We start from the raw sequence: 27,076 nt of genomic DNA on the forward strand, positions 1-27,076 counted from the left end.
GCTCCCCCCGAGGCCTGGCTCCAGCGCCTGGAGGCAGCAGGCCCGGGGGAGGCAGCAGCAGCAGCCCCGGGGAGGCCCTGCCCCAACTCAGCCCCAGCCCGCACCACGGCGACAGGGAGGCCCTGGCAGCGCCCTGGCGACTGGCAGCGCCTCCCTCCCGGGCAACCCCCCCAGGGCCCCTCTCCCACTCCCCAAACACCAGGCCTCCATGCTGCAGGGTCACAGCAAGACACTGGCGTGTAAGAAAAAACAAGACCAAAGTCTCCAAAACAACTCCAAGGCTTTACTGAACTCGCACACAGGATAATGTTGACTTCTCAAGACGTAACTAAACTTCATCAGTTGGAAGTGACTTGAGCCTGCTGCACTTATCAGAGGCCTTCTCACTGTTGCTCTCCAGTTTGGCGATTCGCGAGCCAAACTGGACAGCCCTCTTGGGCAGAATGGCCGACGCTGTAAGGCCAAGCTCCACAGCTGCGAGGCGCAGAAGCAGTTTCTCACCAAGTCCTCGAGGTAACGTCAAGTCTGCTTTTTCAGAGATAGGCAGAGAATTGAGGAAGGAGACAACATCTTCATCAAGGAAAGGAAATCTAAAGAAGAGATAGACATGGTGAAAAACCCCTTACAAAGTCAATACAAACTTCCTTCTCCCCTATTCTGTGCAAAGGCCTCAAAGCCATGTTGTCTCCCAATCCAAGACGCTGCAGTACTGGAGCAAGTCTCCCAAGACAGCAACAGTATCCTGGAGGGTGACATATTGTATCACTTTTAAAATCAGAACCCTGAAAATTTTTGAAATTGCACTCAAGAATAATTTTTCTTTTTTTTAAAAAAAGCATTTTTGATGTTCACGCTATCAAAAGAAAAAAGTACAAGAGATTAGCAAATACAATGCAAGAATAAGATCACGTTAAAAGTGACGGTTCTCAGGATAACTTTTAAATATTAGCAACACTATACAAAGCTGTACCGTAACTTTGAAACAAAAATATTTAGACAAGAAATTCTTACAACCTTGTGGAGTAAGATTTCCAGATATTTTTATCATCCAAATGATTAACAATATTGCCTGTCCACCACTGCAACTACTCTTTGCTAAAACACTAGGACTTGAAAAAGCACTTTGTGACACAAAGATCTCATGAAAAGCCAGACTTTCATGCACCTGAGCCGTCCCTGCTATAGCACAGCGGTTCTAAGGAACTAGGTGCTAGTGTGGAGGATGTAAACAAGGACAAATCGGTTCTTTAACCACTCTGACTGAACAGCCAGGAAATCCAGTGGATAATGACCATGTCATCATTGCTGTGGCAGGAATAAGTGGCTTTTGTGCTGTGGTACCACAGCCTCTGTAAAGGCTGGATTAGGTAGTTTCCTTTTTCCAAAGCCACCCTCCAAGTCACCACACAACAAACTTTTCAAAACTGTGCAAAAGACTTTTGAACTTAAAATGATAAAAGCAACTTGATTTTGTTTATTCCAGTATCCAACAGTTGCCACTTAAAATTTTCAGACAGAAATATGTTTGAATTTCTGTATTTTCCTGAAGAACTCTTTTACAGAACTATTGATGGCTATTTTTCTACAACAATACATACTAACTCAACTGAATTGGAATTTAAAGTTGCAGTAAACTTTCTCTTGCAGTGGTAAAGATCATAATTTAAAAAGTTTTGCTTCACATTAGGACAATACTACCTGGCTTCTTTTCCATGATCACCAATAATCCTGTCATCTCTACCAAGATTTCTAGAAGAAATGCGATCTAACTCCATCTCAATTTCTTTATTTAGACCCTCTAAACCATAATTTTTGAAGCAAACACGATGTCGAGAATAGCCAGCAAGTTGCTCATCTGCTCCAATTCCTGTAAGTACAACCTAAGGAAAGAGAAGAGATGTTCTTAATATCCATGCAATCTAGTAGCATTTGGCAGCTTTAAAATAGTTAACTACAACTTAGTAAGGAGAGTAAATTTAATGTATCTTCTCTATATATAAACTAGTACGACACAGACCACAGCCTAGTTGACACATTAACAAAGCCTGAAATAGTTCAATCACTGGAAAGCTCAATTTAGGTTCATGATCACACCCAAGAGTACAATCATTTCTACCAAAGCAAGGAAAAATCTTATACTAAGCAAAAAAGTGCCATATTCTTCTGCCTAGTCAATGACCAATGACAGACACATCAAACGTCATCAAGAAAAAAAAAAAAAAAACTAATACACCTGGACCATCATCATGCCTTCAAGAGCAAGTCATTGTAAAATCAGAATTCTAAATATAACCGGTCAAGAGCATGCTACTGTTATGACACTTGCTAGTGGTCAACTTACATATGAAACAAAGTTACCTGTGTACAGTAGTATGTAATTTTAGGGAGAATGACACTGTCTCTTCATGATTTATTAACTCATAACCCTTTTCAACATATTTTCAATATAAAATAAACTTGCTTTTTTCCCCAAACATGAAATATGCAGCTTTACCTAAATCAGTCAAGTAAGTCAAATGTTTTACAGTGATATTATTTAAAGCAAACTACTCCTGCACTGCAATATATCTTTATTTTTTTAATCCAAGTAACTAGCACAAAAAATAAGAAGAATGTCAAAAACCAAGGGCAACAATGGCATGCAAACTCCTGAACTTGAAAAGTTTATTCTTCCCTGCATAAACCAGAGATTTTGAGAAGGTAAGGGAAGGGAGAAGAAAGAAATGAATTCCCAAGAAAAGCATCTAGTTATTAAAACAAAAAAAACAAACAAAGAACTTACTTTTTATATAGTTTTGAATAAGTAAGTTACAAAAAGAAAAGGGAAGGAGCTGCATGTAGTTCAAAAAAATCATTCACTCAGATTTCAATTACAACAGTTTCCAAGACTGAGTCTGTTATTAGCAATGGCTTATTTTGTCACATAAATAATATGCCTAAATAATAAGCTGGTAATTTGCAAGCCAGGAAATGCTGGCACAAAACAATATTGCTTAATAACTCATTAGAATTTATGCCACTAACTTTATTGACCTACTCAGTTTGGACTGAATAGCAGTTGTTACTGCTAGTGTTATTACACTGAAAATGATAGGTATTATTTTTTTTTTCTAGTGATATTGTTGTCTATGCAAATTTCTTGAAAATCCATGTAATTTGGAACTCATATAAAAACAGCATGTATTTTTAAACTCTAAGTTACACAGATTATCACTGCAAAAATATTTTGCATTCCTCCACTGAATTTTAGAGGTCTTATAAATGTTAAACATACATAACTAATTCCTGAAACAAAACAGAACTGTTTTTGAATTCAAAAGCCAAGCATAAGGCAACAAAACAAGATATTTGTACCTTTGCAGAACTTCTATATGGTTTCAGTTCTCCACAGTTACTAACAAAACCCTCTCCTCTAGAAGCAAACCAAACTGCACAGCCAATGCTGTCATCCAGGACAGTATCTAGTGGGTAGATTAAGTGACTAATGCGCTGTTGTCTCATTCTTTTCAATTCCTCTACTGTAACATTAATTTCCACAAAGTTCCAGGTTCTTAAAGAGTTAAGAACTTTTAATTCTTTCAGTCCTGCTCTACCAGTGATTCTGTCAGGAACATCAAATTCATTGGTAGTTTTAGCATCAAAAACTTCACAGCTTTCTTGATGAGAAAGCAAATCAAGGTGCACTTCTTGGTCACTATATTTTTTAGAGGCACATTTTTGCTTATTTTGTTCTTTAGTCGTGAAAGCTACATTGAGAAGATCGATAGGTTCTTCCATAGGAACATGCCGATCAGCGAGAGCTGCAATAAGCATAGAATCGATGCCTCCAGAGAAGAGCACGGCAACATGAGCTTTCCTGGTAGACATGCTTGGAGTGTCTCTTCTTTTCTCATCTTCATCTCTAACCAGAGCTAAAACACGTTTCTTCACTGCTTCACTTAACACATCAATAAACTGATGGACTAATTTCTTCTTGTGTTCTACTCTGAGAAAAGCTTGAAGAGTTTCTACAGACACTGTATTGTTAACGTTGCTAACGTTAGTGCACTGACATTCACCTAAAGCCTCAGAAATGGTTTTATTTAAGGGAATAACTGGTGCTGTCAGACACAGTCTTGATTCATTTGCTACAACTAGTATGTGGTTTGGCAAACCTTTTGAAACTTGATCCAGAACATTAGTGAATATTTCTTCTCCGGTTTTCTCTGTACAGCTGTATTTCCATGGAAACAAACTTAAAGACAAAGCCTTAGCTGTTGCACAGTCTTTGAGATCAATTTTGAAAATTCCAGATGCTGGGACTTCTTGCCACTGCTTATCGGATTCAGAATAAACACTTACAGATGCGAGACAGACAGCCCTCTCAACCTCGTTACTGAACTGCCAAAGCAAGCTGCGACGACCAAAATAATCCCTACCAAACCACAAACAGTCACTAGATCCTTGATAGTAAATAAAAGACCACGGACCTCGAAGCGATGAAAAGAGTGACAAAATTTCTGATTCACTATTGCATAAGGTGAGATGATGAAACATAATTTCAGTGTCATTCTCTAGGGACCCAACATGAACTCCATCAAAAATTTCTCCATTCCAAAGGAAAATATTATTATTGGCATCTTCCAGAGGCTGAGCGGTCATTAGCCCCCTCAAGTGAAGTACCTGACCAGAAAACAGACACTTATAAGAGAGATCAGACACCGTTTTTATCAACTGTTGGCTACTGTCCGGTCCTCTTCGTCTAAGGCAGGAGAGCACATCCTTGCTGAAGGAATCATGAAGCCCATGCTGGCTAGACAAGGTAATGACACAACAAATACCGCACATGGCTAATTTAAATTCAAGCGGACTATTTCTTGATTTTTTTTTTCTGATTTTTTTTTTCCTCTCAGAATTCCAATGGGCTATTTCTTGATTTTGGTCTTCTCTGAATTTTCTATCTCCTGATGTGCCTTCTTCAATTCATCTAATGTATCTGTTTAACAGGATAGAGAAAATAAAATGCATGAAGAAGGTAAGTGGGAGAGGATATCCAGCAATTCCAGCCACTTGCCAATAAAGAGATATCTAAGAAATGGTACGAAACACAAGTGCTATTACTGATATAATAAAAAATAGTTTGCTGTAGGCAATTCTTCCATTATACAAAAATTATAGTTTCTGCTCCCCCCCCCCCCAAATAAAAGAAACCCTGTACAAATACAAAGACTCAAAGACTTGGGATATGGCCAGTTTATGCCTGTATAAACAGTATAATTTACATCTGTAATAATTAAAAAAAAAAAAAAAGCCAACACCAGAAACTGCAGAAATAGCTCTAATCAAAAACATGAAATACATAGCAATGTTTCATTTCAGAAAGTAAAACAGGTTTTTACTTCAAAATGTATAAGTTTCCACTTTGTTTTACTAAGCTTTGCTCAATCATCAGCTCTTTTCATTTTTAAATAGTTAATTATTTGATTAACTTTCACACTCCATACTTACTTTTGCATTGAGATAATGTTTCTGTTCGGTCTACAAGGAAGAATATGTAGCTATTGGGTTGCTGTCTATAAACTTTCTGTAAAACAAAACCAAAACTGCAGTAAGTCAAACCAGCACCATCCTGCACCAGGCACCAACCCTGGCCCACTGAGACACCCTTAACTTTTGGGACAGAGCTGAGAGCTCTGCCCTGCCTACAGCAGCATTCTAATACACTATTAAAAACATATTATGATTTTATTTTCTCTCCTGCACTTTCCTTTTCAACATATACAAAGAAGCACCTTCTATATGAAAGCATATACATCAAATGCAAAAATATTTTATGAAGTCTTGTGACCAATTCTCCTTTCTTTTATTCTGTCCTAAATGACAAGTAGCCATCAGCTCCTTAATATGAAAAGCAATCATGCTAAAAGCGTAACACATGATGTATAAAATGTCAGAAAGAGATAATTCTTTGCATAGTGTACAGAAAACCTAGGAGATTTTCTACACTATAGACTATTGTTACCTTTTATGTAACTGTACATCTAATGAAGATATGGAAATAAATTCCATGGGAAACACTGAGTAAAAACACAACATATTTTAAAAAGAAAAAAAGCACTATACTGTGTTACACTGCAGAAATGTATACAATAAAAGTACTCAGAGAGCAAATCATTTTGAGAACAGTCTATGCCTCATATGTCTATGCCTGGCAATTTCTGTTCTGTACTGGAAAAAAAAAAAGTTTATTTGCTACTCTAATTTTCAGTTTCCCTCTTGCCTCTATGCTTTTTTCTCTGATCCTAAAATGAAACAGCCAAAAGCAAAATTGTAAGTACTTACCCTGTTCTTCTTTAAATTAGAAAGCTCATCAACTACAATTTTCTGCTCTTTAATCTGGAAGGCAAAAAACACACTTCAAGTTAGTTATTAAAAATAAACCAGCACGTTACAATCCTGATTCTCCTTACCCCTATTTTAACAGGGCTTGAAAAGAAAGTGAAAGCAAGTGTAAGAATGAAAAAAATAGGAGAGGCTGCTCAATATTCCATGACTGCTCAATATTTGAAACTGACACTACAATGCTTTGGGCCATACAACTGATTTACATACATAGGCTTCTTTTGAATCATTATTTTAAAATATTAATACACTTATGAGCTGGTGAAGCATTATTAAATAACTGCTTTAGAAAGGAGATATCCTGTATGGAGTGGTAGTTTGGCTGTCTGTCAGAATGGCCATTGCTGGGAATCCAGCCATCTCTAGCTATTTGCAGTCACAGATCACATTTTTCCCCAAAAGAAAAAAAAAGTTAACAACTAATAAAGAAAATGTGCTATTTTCCCCCATAAAATTATATCAAGGATTAAAATACACTCTCACAGTTTATTCTCAGATTTTAAATTAGGAAAAAAAATAATCTTATCCACTGTATTATGAGCAAAGGAAGCCTTGCTCTGAAGTTTCTCTTTAGTTTTATACAAACTTCATTAGTGAGATCTGTCAGTCTGTTCACCTGCACTGACAGCTGTGGCAAGGCTTCCCACTTTTTATTATCATGGAAACTCTCAATGCTCCAGAGCAATCAGGAGGAGCTTTGCAAAGCCAAACAGATCAGCAAACCTGTTTGGCAGGCATGTGTGCCATCCTCTGCTAGGGACTGAACCAACAACCTACGCATAAAAGTGTGAGTCCTTGCATATCTAATCTCTGCCCACTTCATAGTAGTATAGGCCATCAAAATATATCACAGATTTTAGGTAACATGATCATATGGAAAGGATGCCAGTTTTCCTGCAGAAAGCATTTCCATAGACCTTGACAGATTTCACACTGAATGATACCACTGGCTGTTCTGAAAATAGCACTGATTTATGAGGAGTATCATCAAGGAGATCAAAATTTGCCTGTACTCTCTAAGCAGCTGCAGGCAGGAAGCTCCAAAGAAAACCTCACCAATGCACGGGATAACTCAAGCTAAGCCAGGAGCGCTGAAAACAACTTCGTTCTCCCGGTTCTTCGGTAGCAAAGAGGCCACTCAACGCTCATGACGCGACACGGCGCCTGCCCTAGCTGTGAAACTGACAACCCGCACTCCGGGCCGCGCAGGCTGCGCTCCCCCCGTGCCGCCGCCGCACGGCCGGCTCCTGGCGGCGGCCGCAGCTCACGCACCCTCCGGCTCAGCTCCTCCTTGTGGCGCAGCCTCGCGCTCTCCTCCCCCGGCCGCGGCGAGCACCCCGACATCCCTCCGCAACGGCCGCGCCAACGGCCGCGCCAACCGCCACCTTCCCCCTCGCAACCGGTGACGCCGCGCACGCACGCACCGCATTGGAGGAGGGGCGCCGGCGAACGCCAATCAGCTTGTCCGTCCCCCGCCACGTGGGGCGAGTGAGCATGCGCGCACCGCCCGCCGTCGCATGGCCTCGGGGGCGGGGCGGGGCGGGGGTTGGCGCGGCCGTTGCAGAAAGGGCGGGAAGGGGCCGCGTCACCCGAGCGCTGTGTGGCGGGAGGGTGGCTCTCGTCGCAAGCCCGTTTTCTCCGTGGTTTCCTATACGCGTTGATTCTGTATTCTGTCAGGCTACTGATGACTTAATGCACCACAGCAACAGTGTTGCCACAAATAAATAAAAAATTAATATTAAATAGCTATTTTTGTTGCTGTTTTTGACAGTGTGCCTCAATGGAAAGGAATTTTTCCAATCATGTGTTTGTAAAGAGCCTTAAAGTGTGTTAACTAGCAGAAGCAAACAAGTTACTAGGCAAAAAGAAAGTGATTCTGTTAATACCAGTTTGGGGCTTTGTTCTGCTATCACACGTGAAAGCATGAATAACTCGAATAACTGGACAAACTTCTAGCGTAAAATTCATATGAGAAAGAGTCACAATATATGCTCATCAAATACTATCTTTCCTATTTTTATGCTTCACTGTCAAAATAGTTTTTATTCTGTTACCCTAGCCTAGGGAGTATGAGTTGTGAAGGAAGCATAAATCCCAGGCTGGTGCATACAACTTGCGAGCTGACGGTCCCAGAACTGTTATTATGATGTGTCTCGTGTGCTAGAAAAAGCTCAGCCTGTCTTGTTTCTCAAGTGATACTTTGGTTAGTTAGGGAGTACAGATGAAAGTGCAGGTGCTTCTGAGTGAGCTCCATTTGACTGGTGAACTTTATGAGTGCTTTAGTTACCGTGATTATCTAATTGGCATGGCAAGGTGGACATGAAGAATGTGTTTGCAATTTCTGTGGTTTGATGGTGCTGCTCCTATTGTTTGGACTGAAACCTGTGATGTTGGTGAACCCTTGTTACTGCTTAATAACTGTACCAGAAGCCCAAGGCTGGTGTTGTGTAGATGTTTACTTGAAATGTGGTAGTAGGTTGGGTGGCAAGAAGCTCTGCATCAATTGACACTCCAAGAAAACTTCTGGTTAAAGAACTCAGAAGGAAAAAAAAAAAAAAGAAAGAAAAGTCCCACAAGTTCTTTTGTTGTTTACTGCACTGTAAACAGTACAAAATTGTACAAATTCTGCTAAATTATCTGAACATTTGTTACATTAGTAAGTGAAGCAAGAACGATGACATTTCCCACTTCACGGTTTGTGGCTCACATAATGATAGGTGTTATGTATTTTGATAACTGAGTTTGGGAGCAAGATTGCACCTTGTTTTGATGGTGTCCATCAACCATAATGAAGTTCACTAGAATTTTTGGCAATGGAATAGAGAGAACTAGGATTCTGGTTCCTAGTGGACGTCTGAGAAAAGCCAATTTATGTTTAATAATATTTGACAATACAGTAAATCACAAGCATTACTATATTTACCACCAATGGGAAAAGAAACCGGAGATATAGATTAATAAAAGGTCAGTCTTGCTCTTCACTCCACCTTCAACCACACGTTCCTGCTCTTGCTTCAGCACAACTGCTCGTGGGACTGTGTGGGGAGCCGGTTTAAGCAGCTGATCCAGGTTTCTCCCTAGCATATCAGTGGTTATATGAACTTGGCAGCCTCCCAGCTAAACTCAGCTTAACTGAAACTGGAGGGGTTCTGGGCCTTGTCCTTCTAATTCTGTGAGAATTAGCCAACCTGGATCACACAGACTGGTTTTGATGCTATTGATGAATGCACTTGGGAATTTGTTGCTCATGTTCTGTGGAGGAATTCGTTTGATCCGAGTGCCTCCCAGCACTCCGCCGCCTCAGTAATTATTTGCTATTTCTATGTTACAAAGGTTGATGATCAAGTAAGCCAGTAGTCCAAGTATAATTTCCTTACTGATGGCCCTTTTCATGTTCAGTAATAAATAGAGTTAATGTTTATGAATCAACAGTCCATCCCTGTGCTCCTGAGAAGATTTCGTTGATCGGTTTGTAAGAGTGGGGATAATGGTTATATATTTAAAGCATAATAGTGAATATGAGCGTTATTTTCAACTTCTGGTCTTACCACAAATTATAGATATTTCTACTGATAGTGAATGTGCTTTTGACAAGTTTTTTTTTTTTTTTGTGATTACATGATTGTGCTACATGATTCCACCTGATATTACTTGTATTCTTACCCATAGTAAGAGTAGCTGTGTTTAAAACTCAATAAGGGAAGAGGACTTACATCTCAAATCCACACCTATGACGTCTTATCTCAGCCTGACTGGATTCAACTGTGGATATTGTAATCTGAAGGAAAGCTGTAGTACTTTAGAAGAAGTTCCCTTGACTCTCCTTGGAACAGGGCAATACCTGGAGCAATACTGCAGCAGTAACATTGGCCACAAGAGAGCAGCTGAAATCCTGCAGGCTGTCCAGAGTAGTCCAGAGCTAGACAAAGTCATATTAATAAACCTAGCTGAATGTATCTTGTGTTAATTTGATATGTCAGAGCATGGTTATAAAATTTACTAATTAAGTAGCAGTATCTTACAAAGCTGAAGAGAATGAATCTGATGAGTTAGGTAATGAAATACTCGATCTAATGGATTTCTTTAAACCTCCAAGTCTAGGCATCTATACAAAATCTTAAGCAACTGAATCTATTTAAATCCAAATAATGATTCCCACAGCCCACTTCCATGTATTTATCTAACAAAAGGTATTTGTAAAGACAGGCAAGTTCCCCTGACCAGCTTATGATGATTGTCTCCATCCTGCCAAGGAGCTCCTTCAGTTCCTGCCACAACAAACCATTCCCTGCAACAGCAGAATCTTTGCTACAGTCCCATTTATCTAAAAATAGTCTTCCAAAAATCGATGAAGGCTATTTCCCCACTATGACTCCACCTTGGAGGAAGCTATGTAAGTGCAAACTCAAGCTCTCTGAATTGCAACTAAATGATAGTGTTTTGATTAGCTGGTTATAGAGTTTCCCAGGGGAAAATGATGGACAAAAAGACTTAAATAGGATTTGGAAAAGCTGAATGTGGCTCTCGATCTTCCTGAATCTCAGCTCTCCCATAGTGTAGCTGTAATACCTAGTGCAGGAGTGCTACTATGAATCTCAATGTAAAACATTGGCAAAGTACTCTGAGGCTCTTGAATATCATAGAAAGCAAAACCTACCGTGTTAATATTAACACATGATGTCCTAAAGCTTTAGCATATATCTAACAGCCTCTGTAAGTTTTGTAGAGAATGAGGATTTGATTTGTTTTTCTAAATCTTGGCCTCCAACATCATCTGAGATGACAGTGGATCCTACCGGCCACAACACCAGAACTCGGGAAGAGCACAACTCTCCTACAGGACTTAAGTTATAGTTGCTGTTTGGATGTTTCAGCTAAATGCAGACATCTCAAACTAGATGCTTGCATTTAGGCAGCTTAATATGTCCCTAAGAAACAAGTAGTCACTGTGCATGTTTTTCACTATTAATCACTATTTTGAAACTTGTGACATGCAACCGCATAAACAAAATACTTGTGATGGCATTTATCAAATCTATTTTATAGGCAATAGCCGGCAACAAGAATCTAGTCAAAACAGAAAGACTGCTTAGATTTAAAAGAATTTAAAGACTGTTTAAAGTGATGGTCTCATTTACTTTTCAAATATTTGATTGGTACTTTTATTGAAATTTGTTTTCCCAACCTTAATACTTGGTGGTATCACTGTACGTTAATTACTCCATCAACTTTTCTTCTTTAGCCAGCTGTCTGTGTTAGCATAACTGGTCATTCAAAATACTTGCGCAATGCTACCTGTAACCACACGGTGGAGAAGTATTATAGCAAGATAATGACAAGCTATTACTCAAACTTGATACTGACAAGCTATTGCTCAAACTTCTTTTTTTCTATTGCTCAAACTTCTTTTTTTCTTGATTTAAGATAAGAAATAGATATGTGCTTAGGATATGGAAAGAAAGGAGTTCTGAATATACTGTTGGGACACATTTTAAGCTCTAATGAGGCAATCCGTACAGAAAGCCCAAAAGGCAGGCGCAAAGCACCACTGTGGTCATGGGCCACCTCTGAGCAAAACTTCTTCAGGCAGGAAGGATTGTGTCTGGTCACAGAAACTGTTTAAATAAATGTAGTGGTGTGAATAGACTTGGTTACTCTATACTAGGGGAGGGTCACCAAGATGATGCGTTCCTGGTGTGATTCAAAAACTAGATGTCATTAATGGAACACAGAGACAAACACTATCTTTTTTCAACTTAATGGTTTCAACTTATGTTCTAGATACCTTAAAAAGTAAAAATGCATGTATTTCCAAGGAAGTATAAGAAATCCAATCATTACCAAAAAAAAAAAAAAAAAAAAAGAGGGAACTGTATCACTAAGACCCCACAAAAAATCCCTCACAAGACAGGTCTCTTGCATGAAACAGTTTCCTTTGGCAGCTCCTTCCCGTACCAACTGCCATGATGCCTCCAGGATTCCTCCTTCTCCAGACCCTAACCCTAGTCCTAACCCTAGCAAATTTTTGTGTCCAACTCTGGCACTAAGAACCTTATCTGTGCCTCAGATGAAGAACTGCTTTCAGGACAGGCTCCTTGGACGTCTCCAGGATTCCTCTTTCTCCATTTTCTCCTTCACAGCAGCATTATATATCCTCATTTAAGTCTAGCTTGTCCCAATAAACCACTGTTTTCTGAATTTTCTCAAGCTTCTTGCATTTTTACTTCAAGGTTTTATCACCATAGTGTATTTCTGATGATGATTTCTTTTTCAGGCTAGAATGACTGCATCCTATTAATGATCACTGAATTACATACAAATTTCTATCTTTGAAATTCACTGGAAATAAGAAGAGGCTTGAGGCAATGCACATTTACTTAATAATGATTATGTACAGATATTTATTTTACTTACATTTAAGTGAAATATATGTTTTTGGATGAAAAAGCACCATATTTAAATAGAAACACAAAGCAGGAATCTTAATAACTATGAGGAATTTTCTGTACCCCACCTCTGGCTATTTCCCTGTGCAGGGGTATTGCAAACTCTCAGTATCAGCGGGTATCGAAACTCTATTTCAGATAGCTCACATGCAGAGGGATGAAAGCCACAGAACCACAGCTCTCTGTGCCCAAGTCCAATGAGGACCATCTCAGTGAGCAATTCTCTGTTTCACCCTTCAAAACACTGCAGGTTAGGTGATTTATATATATAAATATATGTATTTACATATACACACACACTTACGGAGATAGATGTGTATGTATGTGTTTAATATATTCTCCCTAGTTTTTCCTGGCCTTTTATAACCAATGAGTAAATAAAACCTTTGCATACCAAGAGGGGAGTCTTAAGAAAGAATAGTAATATCATGAGAATTATGAGAATTAAAATTCCTGAAACTCTCAGCCAAGTGTAAGATTGGAGTTTACATGAAGTCTCTCAGTATTATTCACACCTCTTTAGTTGAATCAGTGGTGCCATTTGTGGGGAGTATTTTGTAAAATTGCTATTGCTCTAGATTCTGGAACTCTATTACAAGCACGGTGTTTATGGAACGTGCCATTGATGTGGGCAGTGATTTAAAGCCAAAATACATCCTGTCTGTTTTCAAGACATGTCTATCCTGGAAATGAACTTTGAATATTCTTTGTGTCATGCACCTGCCAATAATTAAAACATTTTCTGTTGTTTACATCTTACAGCTGAATTGTTGTCCTAGTTGCTGGACAGGTTCAATAGACAACAGCCGCTTGGTTACAGAAATCTGTTTCATTAGAAACGTTTTGCACCTGAGGACATCTTGAAGCACCAGGGCTCAGATGAACGAAGGGTGGGGGGTCTCCCAAATTCTGCTCTTGCGCCTCTCGTTCCAGGCTGCCTGTGACAATTCCAGATCTCAGATCCTCTCCGGGCCTGTGGCAGGCCTGGGCTCCAATCCTTTCCAGCATTTACGTAAATAATTGCTGTGAGGCTGTTGAGTCTGTGCCATTCCCAGTAAAACAGGTAGTGCTTCCATGTGGCTTATCGAGCGCCTCCGTGGGTGCATCTGAAGTCTGCAAATACTGTGGTATGAAGACCAAGAGAAAAGACCAAGAGAGAAGAACTGCCTGTTTAGAAATGTTCTCAAGGGCTTCACGAAGCAATCCAGCACAGGCTGGATTTATTGGAGTACGAATAACAATGTTTGAGACTGTTTGTAGCACACTTTACTGTGTGCAAAAATCAAAGTGCTTAAACCGGCGCGTTAGGTTCAGTATCAGCGAGATAAGGAACATTTTCCCCCGTTTGACAGGGCAAGAAACGTAGTCACAGACTTAATTAACATTCGAGGAGGGATCATGTGGGAATTCACGTAGGATTTGTGTGGGGATTTGCTGCGGTGACGCCGGCGGAGCATCTCCCATCGCTGCCAACCCCTCTGCCTGGGCGCACGCATGTCCGCAGAGGAGGAGGGCGAGGGGGTCTCGCCGCCGGGCCCCAGCGCCCCGGGCGCCTTCGCACGGCCCCGGGGCGGGACCGCGCCCGGGCCGGGACAGGGACAGGGACAGGGATAGGGACCGGGCCCGGGGCCGGGGCCGGGGCTGGGGCGGGACCGCGCCCGGGCCGGGACAGGGACAGGGACAGGGACAGGGATAGGGACCGGGCCCGGGGCCGGGGCCGGGGCTGGGGCGGGACCGCGCCCGGGCCGGGGCGGGACCGGGAGCGCGGCCGGGTACAAAGGCGGCGCCGCGCGCGCCCGCCCGCACTTGGGCGCCGCGGCGGTGCCGAGCGGAGCAGCAGCGCGGGGAGCCTCTCAGGGCGCTGCTGCCGCCGTCGCTCGGCCCTGTGCGGCGGCGTGGGGCCCGCGGGCGGCGGCGCATAAGGCCAGCGCCTCCCCACTTCAGCCACAGTGCTGGCTAAGTCGGGGAAGGCAAGCACGGAGCGGAGCGGCGCGGCCGGCATGGCGCGGGCGGCCGAGCCGGGGCGGCGGCGCTGCTGCGGTCAGTGCGCGGGGCCGGGCGCGGGGGCGCGCGGGGGGCCGGGCCCGGCTTAGCCGCTGTCGCTTGTGTCTCCCCCAGGCGCGCTGCTGGGCTACCTGGCGTCGGCCAAGTTCCTGCTCTACCTGGGCCACGGGCTCTCCACCTGGGTGAGTAGCGCGGCGCTCGCCCGGCCCGGGGCCCTCGCGAGGCAGAGCCGCGGTTCCCCCCGCAAGTCCTCGTAGCCTCCGCAGCCTGTGCTGCGCTGTGCTCCGCTTTCCCTGGAAACTGCAAGCGCAGTACGCGGGTCTGGTTCCTTACACAGCAGCGCAGAACCCCTGGGATGCTCTTCGGGGTGAGCGGAGGGAGCGGAACGGGGCACGGCCCCAACTTGTATCTCGGGAAAGGCACGTGCTGCGTTGCAACATGCATCTGGGAGGGTTTGTGTGCTACCTTGCACTGGGGAAACTGTGTCTGCAACCGCCGCTTCCTGCTGCGGTGTCCCACACTGCTCAGAGCCTCTCAGAGGGGTCTTCTCTGGCAAAGTGCCCTCTGGCACACTTGTGTGTGGAAGTAGCTCACTGTAGCAGCTTTCCTTCACTTGTGCAAAACATCAAAAGAAAATTAAAAATCTGATGCTCCTTGTTATAGTAAAATGATAAACAGACTAATACTTAGCTAAAAGATACACAATCATGAAATATAGTCTTGATTTGCTATAAATAGCTAGGCTCAAAAATGGCATATTTGTTTCCAGGTGTTCCATTATTTATCTTTTAGTCCTGGATTTGGACTGTTTTCATGTGTGCTCTGTATAGCACCGAGCCTGCTCCTGATAAACAGTTACAGCATCACGTGCTGCCAGTGCCCTGCTTTTCCTAATCCAAAAGGTCGCCTTGATGCTCCTGTTAATGGAGGAAGGAAGGCTTGGAGGGGCATCCAACACTTGTTTACTCAAGTGCAATATTTTTAGCAATTATTAATTTAAATCAGGGGGTCGGGTGATATTTGGTTTGCAGTTAGAGTCCAGGGCTGTTACCTGCAGCTGTTTGTTCTGTCAATACAAGGGCCAAACTGCTTACCTGGCTGTCCCAGCTCCCTGCTGGTGAGGCCAGCAGAGCTCTGTAGTGGGGTTACTCAAATGCCTGTGGAAGGGCGACCGTTGTGTGAAAACTACAGTGTGTGCTCTGGAGAGCAGACTGCAAGGTGTCTGTTTGGCCCTTAGCAGTGCCAGGAACACGCTCCTGGCTCCTGTGTGTTCATCTCTTGTGCTGAACTTCTGTCCCAAGCTGTCAAAGTAAGAGCAGCGCTGCCCATTTTGACAGAACTGGCTGCAGGACTGTGTTTTTCATCTCTTGGGCTTTGATGTTCTTGGAGTCTGAACTGTTCTAACAAGAAAGTTTTCCGCAGGCCACCAACCAGTGCTTTCAAAACTGAAATTACTGGAGCTTTGCTCTAAAACGTCAGTGTCCAAAATAAAAACTAATAAAAATGCATCTTTGTTGTTGGTGAGAGAACTTGATCAACTTCTGTGTTGCCAAGCCACTCCCAAATACAGAGAGAAGGTAAATGATTAAATCTCATGTCTACAAATGCTCAAATTTGAGCAAAGTCTACATTGTTGTAGGCTCTCTCGATCAGTAAAAGTGCCTGAGTGTGCGTGTCGCCTCAGTGATCTGTAGCAAATGGGCAGGATAGCTTTGCTGAACGGGCACCTCAGACTTCATGCTGTTGCTTCACATATATAACTTTTTCCTATCTGTTGCTCCACAGTGGCGATTGAGCAGAGTGAAGCTGTTCTCCCAGTTGTTGTCTGGACTAATAATTAGTCATATAAGTATTGCAGCTTCCCAGCTTATCTCAGTCACTCAAGATGTCCAGGAAGCCCTTTATCAAGTAGCAGCCTGGCTACTGCTTGGCTTCAGTTCTGAGCTGGGACTATATACACTTAAGCTGAGAGGCTGTTAGTTTAGTTAGAGAACTGAAAACAGTCTTTACAAGGATGGTTAGGCCTAACAGTTATAGTTGTTCATTAAAAGAAGTTTAAATATCACTACATTGAGTCATCTAAAGGTAGGATCAAGTATATATAATCAAGACTTTGCCCACTTGAGAGCTATTTACTATTGATATCTCAGTAAACTTAGTTTGAAATTTTTTAACAGCTTCATAACTGCTAATAATAGAATGTTTTTCTGTGGCTCTAGCTTATCTTTACTTGATCTCTATGGCTTTTAATTCTTGAAACTCTTGCTTCCAGGTTGGAACAGCCTTGATTATTCCCAAAGCTGTCTGTGTAAATTGGCCTGATCAAAGCTCCCTGGGTGAATAAGTTGGATGAGGTTAAATAGAGCTTACAGGTTCCTGAAATGGGTCCTGTAGCAAAATTAGTCTCACTGAAGTCAGGGGAATCGTTCTGGATGTCTCAAGTGAGACTGGGTTTGTCACTCCAACAGTGACTATTGCTGACTTTTGCATGCTTAACTTTTCAAGATTTTTCTCTTTGTTAACAGAATTCAGTAACTGAAAAATAAGGGAAAAACTTACGAGGTTTTCCTAGTGAGAAATACGTTTTAGAAGATGATTTTCAAACACAAAGGCTCCCTAAGGCAAATCAAAACTTACATGTAATCCACCTGCACACACTGTAAATTGAATTTAGTGAGGAAATAGCTGAAGTCATATTAAGCTTAAGTGAATGCTAGACTTGAGGAAGTTATCTCTGTTCTTTCATGTTCTTTCTGCACCCTTAACTGTGGAATGCAAGTGTAAAATTTTAAGATGCTTGGAAGAGTAATATGTTAGATTTGCCCTCTCATATAATAGTCATTTATGCTTGTTTGCATTCTTTTGTTGGTTTTGTTTTAAAGCAATGAGATGATTTTCTAACCTATTAGAAGTGAAATTTTATTTATAATGGGGACACAATTATTTCTATGCCTATAGTTAAGGAGACTAATACGAATGTTTAAACTTTGCAATGTTTGAAACCATCTTCAGAATACTTCAGTAAATGTTAAAATGGTGATTCTTCATGCATATATACATTGCTGTGTTAAAAAGTTTTCATTAAATTATGTCTGCAGTAGCCTTAACTCTTAAAATAGTGTGATTTTTATGCATCTTGATTGCTCTTTTAATCCATATGCCAAACTTGGTATATGCTCTTTTAAAAGTGCTTTTATGTGACTGCTCCAACTGTTCAGATACTACATGTTTCAAAGGTCCTTAAATACTTGTAATTGCTGCATTACGCAGCAATTACTTAAGGTGAGGGAAGGGAACAGTTTGGTTTGCAGGAGACTAACATCAGGGGCCCTTATTAAGCATATCCTCTGCCCTAGAACAGTGTTCCCTTTATCTGCTTTGCTATTGATTAAGTAAAGCCTTTTCTGTAGCGCACTTCTTGCAATGTACTTAAAAATACAGGGAGATAATGACTCCAATCATATGACAACATAGCTGGTGTCGTCATTAGCTGACATATTCCTAGATTTCTTTGGTAACAAATGCTTTGAACAGTATGAAAGTTACTTTGTTTAGACATCTTTACCTTTCTGACTTTGGCTGCTGGGGCATATTGGAATATGGAAAAGGTACAATCAAAGAAACAGTGTTGTGATAGGTGAAATATAAACTAGGTCTGATATTCTGCCTCTTAGTAATACAGCATTGTTCAAATTCATTGACGTCAAAAACTAAACCTAAAAGATTTAGGACAGTGCCTTCCTTGATCTACCTGTATTTGTCCTTCATTGTTTTCTGACCCTTGACCAACTTTTGTGTTTTAAAATTGCCTTAAGCTTTGCCCATCTAAAGACAAGTATTTTAAAGTATTAAAATAGTAATGATAATAAATATCTTGTGGTATCTATTTGGTAATCAGTGCTGGAGAGTCTTAAGTTTTCTCTGGATTTTGTTGGAAGTGGCTGGCAACAGACTTTTGTAATAATATAGTATATATTTGGAATTTGATGTAATGCATAAGCTGTAACATACTGTTAAACTAGAGCAGATGATCACAGTGATACTTGGTTAAACTGGAGGGGAGGGGATAGTTTATGGTTTATAAAGCCCTGCATGTGCAACAAACCCAATGCTTGGTTAATTCAGATGTTTTTCAAGACATCAGTAAAATACGAGAGCCAACTAGTATTCTTCCAAGGTGCAAATAGTAATGCTGTGTGTGTACTTTATTTTTAAAGGGAGATCGTATGTGGCATTTTGCTGTCTCCGTGTTCCTGGTTGAACTTTATGGAAACAGCTTGCTCCTGACTGCAGTCTATGGGCTGGTTGTGGCAGGATCAGTTCTTCTCCTGGGAGCCATCATTGGAGACTGGGTGGACAAGAACTCCAGGCTCAAAGGTTAGCATGTCCAGTGCAGGCTGTTTCCTTAAGGCTGGATCAAACTAATGTCAAAAGACAAAGGTACTGGAGTGAATACATCAAATCAAGTGAGAACTGGGCTAGCTCAGTCTTTTTAAAAAATTATTTTGCTTCAGAATAACACTTATTTTTAATATATGTGCTCTAGCCTGTTGTATAAATGACATGACATCAAGTTCTTCATACACGTTCTCTTTTCAAGAATTATGTAAAAGTGTTACTCAGCAACACATTAAAAGCAAGTTTCAGAGACTTAGACCAACTCTTATTTTTACCATTTTAAAATAAATAATTTAGACAGTTTGTTTTGATGGCTGAGGAAAAAGCCTACCTGGGCATAAACCTTAAAAGGTACAAAGCTACATTAGACATTAATTTGACTGAGACAATGGATGATTAAAAATGAAGTCTAAATTGACACCTCCATTTTTGGTGAAGGGAGGGGTGCTGGGGGAAGGAAACAACTAGACAGGTAAAATATTTACAGAATCTTTGTTCTTTAACTACTCTTTCTGTAAGCTTATAGTTTGCTCGTTCTCACATTCATTATTGTTGCTCTTCTCTTTGATTTAACACAGTGGCCCAGACCTCCTTGATTGTACAGAATGTGTCTGTCATCCTGTGCGGTGTTATCCTGATGGTTATCTTCTTGTTTAAGACACAGCTCTTGACCTTATACCATGGATGGCTTCTTGTGAGTGCTCAAACTTGTTAACAAGGAATTAACTTACAAGGAAACTTCGGGGGGCGTAAGAAAGAAGAGGGAATTTTTATTCTTTTCTAGTCCTTTTAGACATTTCTATGAGCTAAAACTGGCAAATAAAATCCAAGCTAATTGCGAACAGGGGTGATTCGCTTCCTGTCAGGATTGGTAAAGGCAGCTTGTATTTGAAGAATAATACTTAACTGGATGGGGTTAAACATAAATCTGTAGTTTTTGGTTGTGTGATGTAGCAGTGGAGGTCTCCCATCATCACTTTTCTCACTCCGTAACTTTTTCCCCCCATTTTTCTAGACGATGTGCTATATCCTGGTTATCACGATAGCAAATATTGCCAATTTGGCCAGCACTGCCACAGCGATCACAATTCAGAGGGACTGGATTGTGGTGGTTGCAGGGGAAGACAGAAGCAAACTGGCAGGTGAAATATGTTGCCTTTTTAATGCCTTAAAGTGTCTTACTTTTCAAGTTTGACATTAGGTTAGAATTTCAGAGGTCAGTGCATTTGAGTTCTAGGTACTGTTAGGAAAAAGCTTAAAAGAGCAGTCTCTATTTTCTTCCCTTCCGTTCTTGACTACACTTGCTGAAATTAGGAACTACTGTTACGAATTTGTGATTACAATGCAGTTAGATAACCCTAAGCTTTTGTTCTTCATCTAATCCTACTGCAGCTTTGTTAAGAGAAACTACTTTTTTGTCAACCAAATAAACATACATGCTCTTAAATCAAATAGCTTTTCCTATTAAACACTGGTTATTTAACTTTCAGGCACTTAAAGCCAAGTGTTGCAATACTTTTTTAGGCTTCTGGGAGGCTCCTTATATGGAGATCAAAGAGGGTGAATGAAGTCCAGAACAGTTAAGTACATGGATCAGGAAACTGCCAAAATAAAGTCCTGTGAATTTGAAGTTTGAACTTCTACAGCGTGAGGAGCCTAGTTCAGAGCTGTGAACACTTACCTTCTCTTGGAACTGAAAACTCAAAATACTCATCTGTTTTTTGATATCTTTAATATTAGACTACAAGCTTAATACTCTCTTGGCTTATGAAATATATTTTTCTTCTACTTTTTCCTTTCTTGCCCAGTGGCATAGCATCATTAGAGAGCTTCCATTCCAGTTCTGTAGCTAGATGGTCATGACTATGAGGATGTTAGATGGTTTGTGATCCTCTACAGGCCAAGGACATGTTGAACTTGGCTGGGAGAGTATCCAGGGCTCATCAGAGATGTGATCAATGCCTGGCTGCGTTGCTGCTCTGCTTCCCACACAACACAGTGTGGGAAGCACTGTCTTTCATTACTAACTTGAACACTTTCTGTGGACTCTGTATAAGCCTGTAAGGGGAGTTGAGCCCTTTTAGATAGAGGAACTGATAGTGAAGTACAGACAAGGCAATGGAAAGCTCCTCTGTGCCAAGATGCACAGTTCACTGAGGTAACTCTGTGTCTAAGTTTTGAGTATATTTGTGGAGTTTAGGTGCCTCCAGGCTCAGGCAACACTTCAGTTCTATGAAATATTTTATTTAAAGCTACCTAAATTGTCCATAAAATTTCATTCTTATGCCTAAGTTCTGGGCTTTGGACCTTTATATTATTAGGTCAATCTCTAGTAAGTGAGGCTCTTCCCCTCCCTCAAGAGAGGATAGAGAAGTCTCAGAATTTCATTTCCCAGTGCACAATTTTTCCTTGTAGCTTTTATTTTGACCTTGCAGTGCCTTTTTAGGTCATGCCTTATACATATGAATCACAAGTCGGAAAAATAATTGTATCCATAGAAGCCTTAAGTCCCTAATGGCTCTCATTAACCTTTCTTCCTGTGTTAGATCATATTCAGCAAATCATCCCCCACCCCCTGTACTTCTACACATGAGATAAGGCACAGACCACACCTGCAGAGAACTGCACAGCAGGCAGTCCTGTCTGCTGTGACTTCAGACAGTGTGAGGTGACCATTCTGTGTTGGAAACCAGGCAAGAGGTGCCTGGGGACTGAGGCAACGTTATGTAAAAGAGTAAAACAAAAGCTCAGCAAATCTCACAGCTCTACCAGGCAGGTATAGGGTTGTATGGTCAATCATAATGTAATTTGTGCATTCTTAAGATAACCTAATAGAAACCAGTATCTGCTATCAATGTGGCATTTTATTTTTCTATTTTTGTATTGTTAGTGTCCTTAAAGAAGGGTCTTAATTAACTTGATGGACTAAGCAGATAAAAGCTGTCTTGATTTTTTTTTTTTTTTCCCCCCCATCACATTGACCTTAATCACTGATTAGTCTTTTCATTCTCCGATTCTTGCATATCTCAAGGTTCCAAATGCTAGCCTTAGGTAAATAACTCAATGTACCTTTATTTTTGGAATTTCTAAAGGAAAATATCAACTCCAACTTACAACTTTTGAACTCAGAATAACTTAAACATATCTTTGAATCACCAAGCAATTGGATCCACAGCAGATTCAGAAATAGCAGATTCATGTTGCTTTACAATTTCACTCATTTGTTAAAAGCTGTTTTCATAATAGGATCCTAAAAAGAGTATGAGATAGTGCATCAGGGCTTCACAGTGTTTAGTACTAACAGCATCCATCAACTCTTAAAGACAGAAGGGCAATGTCAGTTGGAACCTGCAGCAGCCTGAAGGTTGAGGCTGACTAAGGATTGGGGAGTAGAAAAATCCCATCCTTAGCAAAGGGAAGCCATGAACCTGTGAAGGGGCTCCTTGCTTTGACTGTAAAAATACAAGCGTAGAATAGACGGCAGCAAGGACTTTGCTCAAAGTGTTCTGAGAAGGCCTACAAGTTCCAGCTGCCAATGTGACTCAATAAGGAAACTCAAATCCATTTCAAAGGTCTGCTGCTATCGCTGAGGGTACTGTGTGGTCACCAGTTATTAGAAGTGAATGGAAGAGAGAGATTAAGGAGTACATGGCTCAGTAGCAGAGGCAGCAATAGCTAAAAGTATCTTCACAGAGTATGTTCTGCCACGCAAGATTCCCATTAGTGTCTGGAACTGCACGTGCCAGGTTTGAGTGCTGCAGAGCAGCCGGGGGGTACATCCAGTCACCTGGATGCAGGAGCAGTGTGCGATGCCTTTGCAGTGGAAATATTCTTGCATGCCCAGTCTGGAAGCCTTATTCCAGGAAGGCTTGAGGAGTGGGAATTTAGCTTACTAACACCTGGTTTATTCTAATAAATTTAGGGGTTTTTTTTTCTCATTATGATTTATGGAGCACACAAAAATGCTTCTAGTTTGCAGTCCTGCTGCAAGTGAAGTCACTTGTCAGGGGTCTTTCCTTGACTTCATATGTTCTGGAGCTTGATGTATGCTTATGGGCTGTTCTCATGTGTTAATATTTCTCTGTAACTGTAAGCAAGCACTTCATATTCTCAATCTCTGACAGACATGAATGCTACAATACGAAGAATTGACCAGTTGACCAATATCTTGGCCCCCATGGCGGTTGGGCAGATAATGACGTTTGGCTCTCCAATGATTGGCTGTGGATTCATTTCGGGTTGGAACCTGATGTCTATGTGTGTGGAATATTTGCTGCTCTGGAAAGTCTATCAGAAAACCCCGTCTCTGGCTCTCAAGTCTTCGAAAGTTGAAGAATCAGAACTGAAACAGCTGAATGTAAAGAAAGGTATTGAAAGTACTGAAGTATCTGTTCAAAACCAGCATATATTTCCTGCACTGGTCAAAGCAAAACTTAATTATTTTTCTATCTTGCTTGGATGCTGTTTTGAGGATACAGCTTTTTAGCTTTTTGGTTTGGGTCAAAAACACCAGGACAATAAGTAACAATGCTTCTTACTCCAGCTATTACAGGTATCCCATAAAATCAGCTAAAGGATGAATCCTTTCCTTTTAGTTGATCCTTTAGAGCAATCCTGCCCTGTTTAGAGCTGGTTGATGTTGATGAATATCCATCTGTCTTCCATCTAATGTGCCAACAAAGCGCTTTGATAGTGTCTACAAGCAAGCTATTTGTATAGGATTTTTCCTCCTAGCTGGACTCTACTTACATGCAGCACTTCACTTGCAGGCTTTCAGGAAGTTGTGGAATAGGTGGTAGATAGGATAAACTATCTAGCTAGGATAAGTAGAGTTTCTCCTTTTTTATAGTTTCTATCCATACTACTAATCCAAGTACCACTCTGGTATTTGGATTTGTTTATGAACAGTGAAAGTGTGGTGCCTTGCTTCTGTAATTCCACTTCGGCTCCTTTAATATAAAAATCTTGGGATTCTAAAATCAAGTCTGGAAAATGTTTTTCTTTTAGTGTATGGGGAGTTTTTTGTGTTTGTTTTTTTGTTTTTTTTTTGTTTGTTTTTTGTTTTTTGTTTTTTTCTCCAAGCTTCTCTGCTATAACATGAGATGCTGCTAGAGAATTAAGTATTTCCTTCTTGTGATCAGTGCATTCAAACATTTTTAAAAAAATAAAAATAAATAGAAAATAGCATTACCTAATATCTATTATTTTCTTTATGGAAGTTTGGAACATTTGGTCACAAGAAGTGCATCAAGACAAAAGCATCACCTGTTCCTTTCCCACCAATTTAACAAACTAAACTGCAGTTTGGTCTTATTGGAGGGAATTAAGGACACGTGAACACTGAATGCTCACTGTGAGCAGTACTCTTGCAGCTCACACTTTGCCCTTTCCTGCCAGGCGAGCACCTAACAGCAACATTTCTGCTTGCAGAGAGTGACACGAAACCCGCTGAAGGAGTGCAGCTAATTGTTGAGAAAGACGTGGCCGAGCCTCAGCCGGAGAAGGAGGTCGGCTGCGCCGCGCGGATCGCCGAGCCCTTCATCACCTTCCGTGATGGCTGGGTCGCGTACTACAACCAGCCAGTGTTCCTCGCAGGCATGGGCCTCGCGTTTCTCTACATGACTGTTCTGGGCTTTGATTGTATCACTACAGGCTACGCGTACACTCAGGGTCTGAGCGGCTCCGTGCTCAGCCTCCTCATGGGGGCCTCGGCGGTCACGGGCATCCTGGGCACAGTGGCCTTCACGTGGCTCCGCCGCAGGTGCGGCCTGGTTCGCACGGGCCTGGTGTCCGGGGCGGCGCAGTTTGCCTGCCTCACCCTGTGCGCCATCTCCGTGTTCATGCCGGGGAGCCCCCTGGACCTGACTGTCTCCCCCTTTGCCGACATCAGCGCCAGGCTGTTTGAAAGTGAACCCTTACCCACCATTGCCTCTCCGGGAGATAAGTCTGAAGTGGCTTTTGCAACTGGAATGCCCACCTTGTTGAACGGGTCCGCTCCTGGTAACGGTGACCCAGAGATGAGTCCTGAGCCTGTGCCTTTAATCTCTGTTAGTCTCCTGTTCGCAGGAGTCATTGCTGCTAGAGTTGGTGAGTAGCATATTGGTATTAAAATCTGACTTGTTGACTGTGTTTAATTCTAGAACTTGCAGAGCTTGTCAGCTAAATACAAAGCTGAATTTAGAATTGTTGGCTGCATTTGAGTGTTCCACAGCATTTCTGAGACTTACTTAATTACACTAATGTCCAAAGGAGGGTACAGTAGCATTGCTAATTCAGACTGCAGTTCCAACTTAAGAGTTTAAAATATAACTACTTCTTTGCAAGCATGCTCTTATGCAGCAATAAGTAATAGTTACTACTATGAATACATTTTAAGATGTAAAATCGCCATTTAAATAAGGAACAGCAAGTACCTTATTGAGCGAAGTTGAGCAAAACACTGTTTGTTTGATAGAAGTCTTGCTTCAACACGTAATAGGTGTTAACATGTCAAACTGTGTATTATTTAAGGAAGTAAAGAGCTATTTATTTTTGCTTTGCTATCGATTGTGCTGGTCTGTCTGATTAGTGGCTAGTTTGTCCTTTATATTTCAGGCAAATCTGAGTGTTCACAGAAATTTGTGCCAGTAATGGGAGCTGAGAAGTCCAGTAGTGTGGATAACTAACTGTCTTTTCTCTCCATAGGCCTTTGGTCCTTTGATTTGACTGTCACACAATTGCTCCAAGAAAACGTGATGGAATCTGAAAGAGGCATCATCAATGGTGTCCAAAACTCCATGAATTACCTTCTTGATCTGCTGCACTTCATCATGGTCATCTTGGCCCCTAACCCTGAAGCTTTTGGCTTATTGGTGCTTATTTCTGTGTCTTTTGTTGCAATGGGTCACATAATGTACTTCAGATTTGCCCAAAAAGCTTTGGGAACACAGCTTTTTGCATGTTGCACTCCTGATCCCAAAGCAGTCTCTGACAGCTCACCACCTGCTAATACATCTACAGTCTGAAAGATTTTGCTACACATGCATCACAGTTAGATGTATAGAAATGGTCACAAAAAGCAGTCTAAGGTGTTTCTCTAGAGTTGAATGCATATTTAAGGAAGCCTTGCCAAAAGAAGTAAGTCATCTCACGGTGAACCTATACATTGCACTTTGGACTAGGGACAACCTAGTTGGATCTTAACAGCTGGCATTTGAAAGGATCCCCAGAAATTACAGATAAAGTATTTGATCAGAACAACTTCAAATTTATGTCCCTCTCCTACATCCTGATACTGTTTGACAGTTTTACGTACTCATTTTGTCCATATTTGTTCATTGAGCAAAATAAGGTTTTTTTCTAGTTCTTTTTTTCTACATATTACTCCTCTTTTGCCAAAGTGGATAAAATCTTTCTTGGAGGTCTGAAGGGAATCTCAGACCTGTTCTGGTGTTTTACCAAAATACACCTATTCTGGTTTAACTTTACAGAAACACCGGTGCAGCTTTTCATGTTTTCTTACAAATTAGATGAGCGCTAGGTGCAAAATATTATATTATGCTTTTGCGCTTCATAAAGTAAAGCATATAACCTCATTTTAGTAGAAGCTATTGATGTAACATTATAAAAGCATAGCATTTAAATGCCAGATCTGCTCAAGTTTGCAGCAGAGAGTGCTAAGGTCAGGAGTACTGGTACAGAAAGGTAAACCAAGGGCTAATTTAGCCTTTGCCTTAGAATACAAGCAGCTTTGGTTTATTTTCAAATGGCATTGCTTTAAGAGACCTTATTAAAAGCTGATGCAGAAAACGATTACTAGTCCAGGCAAAACACATCTAAAAAGTGGATTTCTTACACTTGCTTTACAG

The 27,076-nt window shown here is 41.2% G+C and overlaps 3 protein-coding genes across 3 annotated transcripts; 1 reads left to right on the forward strand and 2 right to left on the reverse strand.

Annotated features, from left to right (window-relative positions):
* Positions 1 to 263: 263 nt before the first annotated feature.
* ASNSD1 (asparagine synthetase domain containing 1) lies at positions 264 to 4,878 on the reverse strand. Its single transcript, XM_010222689.2, has 3 exons — positions 3,355 to 4,878; positions 1,699 to 1,880; positions 264 to 590 (listed from the first exon to the last, which is right to left on the reverse strand). The coding sequence occupies exons 1-3, from the start codon at positions 4,825 to 4,827 to the stop codon at positions 329 to 331; spliced, it is 1,917 nt and encodes a 638-aa protein (XP_010220991.2). The 5' UTR covers positions 4,828 to 4,878; the 3' UTR covers positions 264 to 328.
* On the reverse strand, positions 4,861 to 7,725 carry ASDURF (ASNSD1 upstream open reading frame). The gene is made up of 4 exons (XM_088526965.1): positions 7,654 to 7,725; positions 6,322 to 6,375; positions 5,488 to 5,563; positions 4,861 to 4,975 (listed from the first exon to the last, which is right to left on the reverse strand). The coding sequence occupies exons 1-4, from the start codon at positions 7,723 to 7,725 to the stop codon at positions 4,905 to 4,907; spliced, it is 273 nt and encodes a 90-aa protein (XP_088383091.1). The 3' UTR covers positions 4,861 to 4,904.
* A 7,087-nt stretch (positions 7,726 to 14,812) lies between these two features.
* Positions 14,813 to 26,345, forward strand: SLC40A1 (solute carrier family 40 member 1). The gene is made up of 8 exons (XM_088526974.1): positions 14,813 to 14,867; positions 14,946 to 15,013; positions 19,049 to 19,208; positions 19,808 to 19,923; positions 20,245 to 20,371; positions 23,354 to 23,596; positions 24,660 to 25,316; positions 25,914 to 26,345. Exons 1-8 carry the CDS (start codon positions 14,828 to 14,830, stop codon positions 26,231 to 26,233), a joined length of 1,731 nt encoding a protein of 576 aa, XP_088383100.1. The 5' UTR covers positions 14,813 to 14,827; the 3' UTR covers positions 26,234 to 26,345.
* The last annotated feature ends 731 nt before the right edge of the window (positions 26,346 to 27,076 follow it).

The sequence above is a fragment of the Tinamus guttatus genome, unplaced genomic scaffold, assembly GCF_059628265.1.
Source record: "Tinamus guttatus ecotype Peru unplaced genomic scaffold, ASM5962826v1 Tinamus_guttatus_pri_ptg000260l, whole genome shotgun sequence".
NCBI classification, from domain to species: domain Eukaryota; kingdom Metazoa; phylum Chordata; class Aves; order Tinamiformes; family Tinamidae; genus Tinamus; species Tinamus guttatus.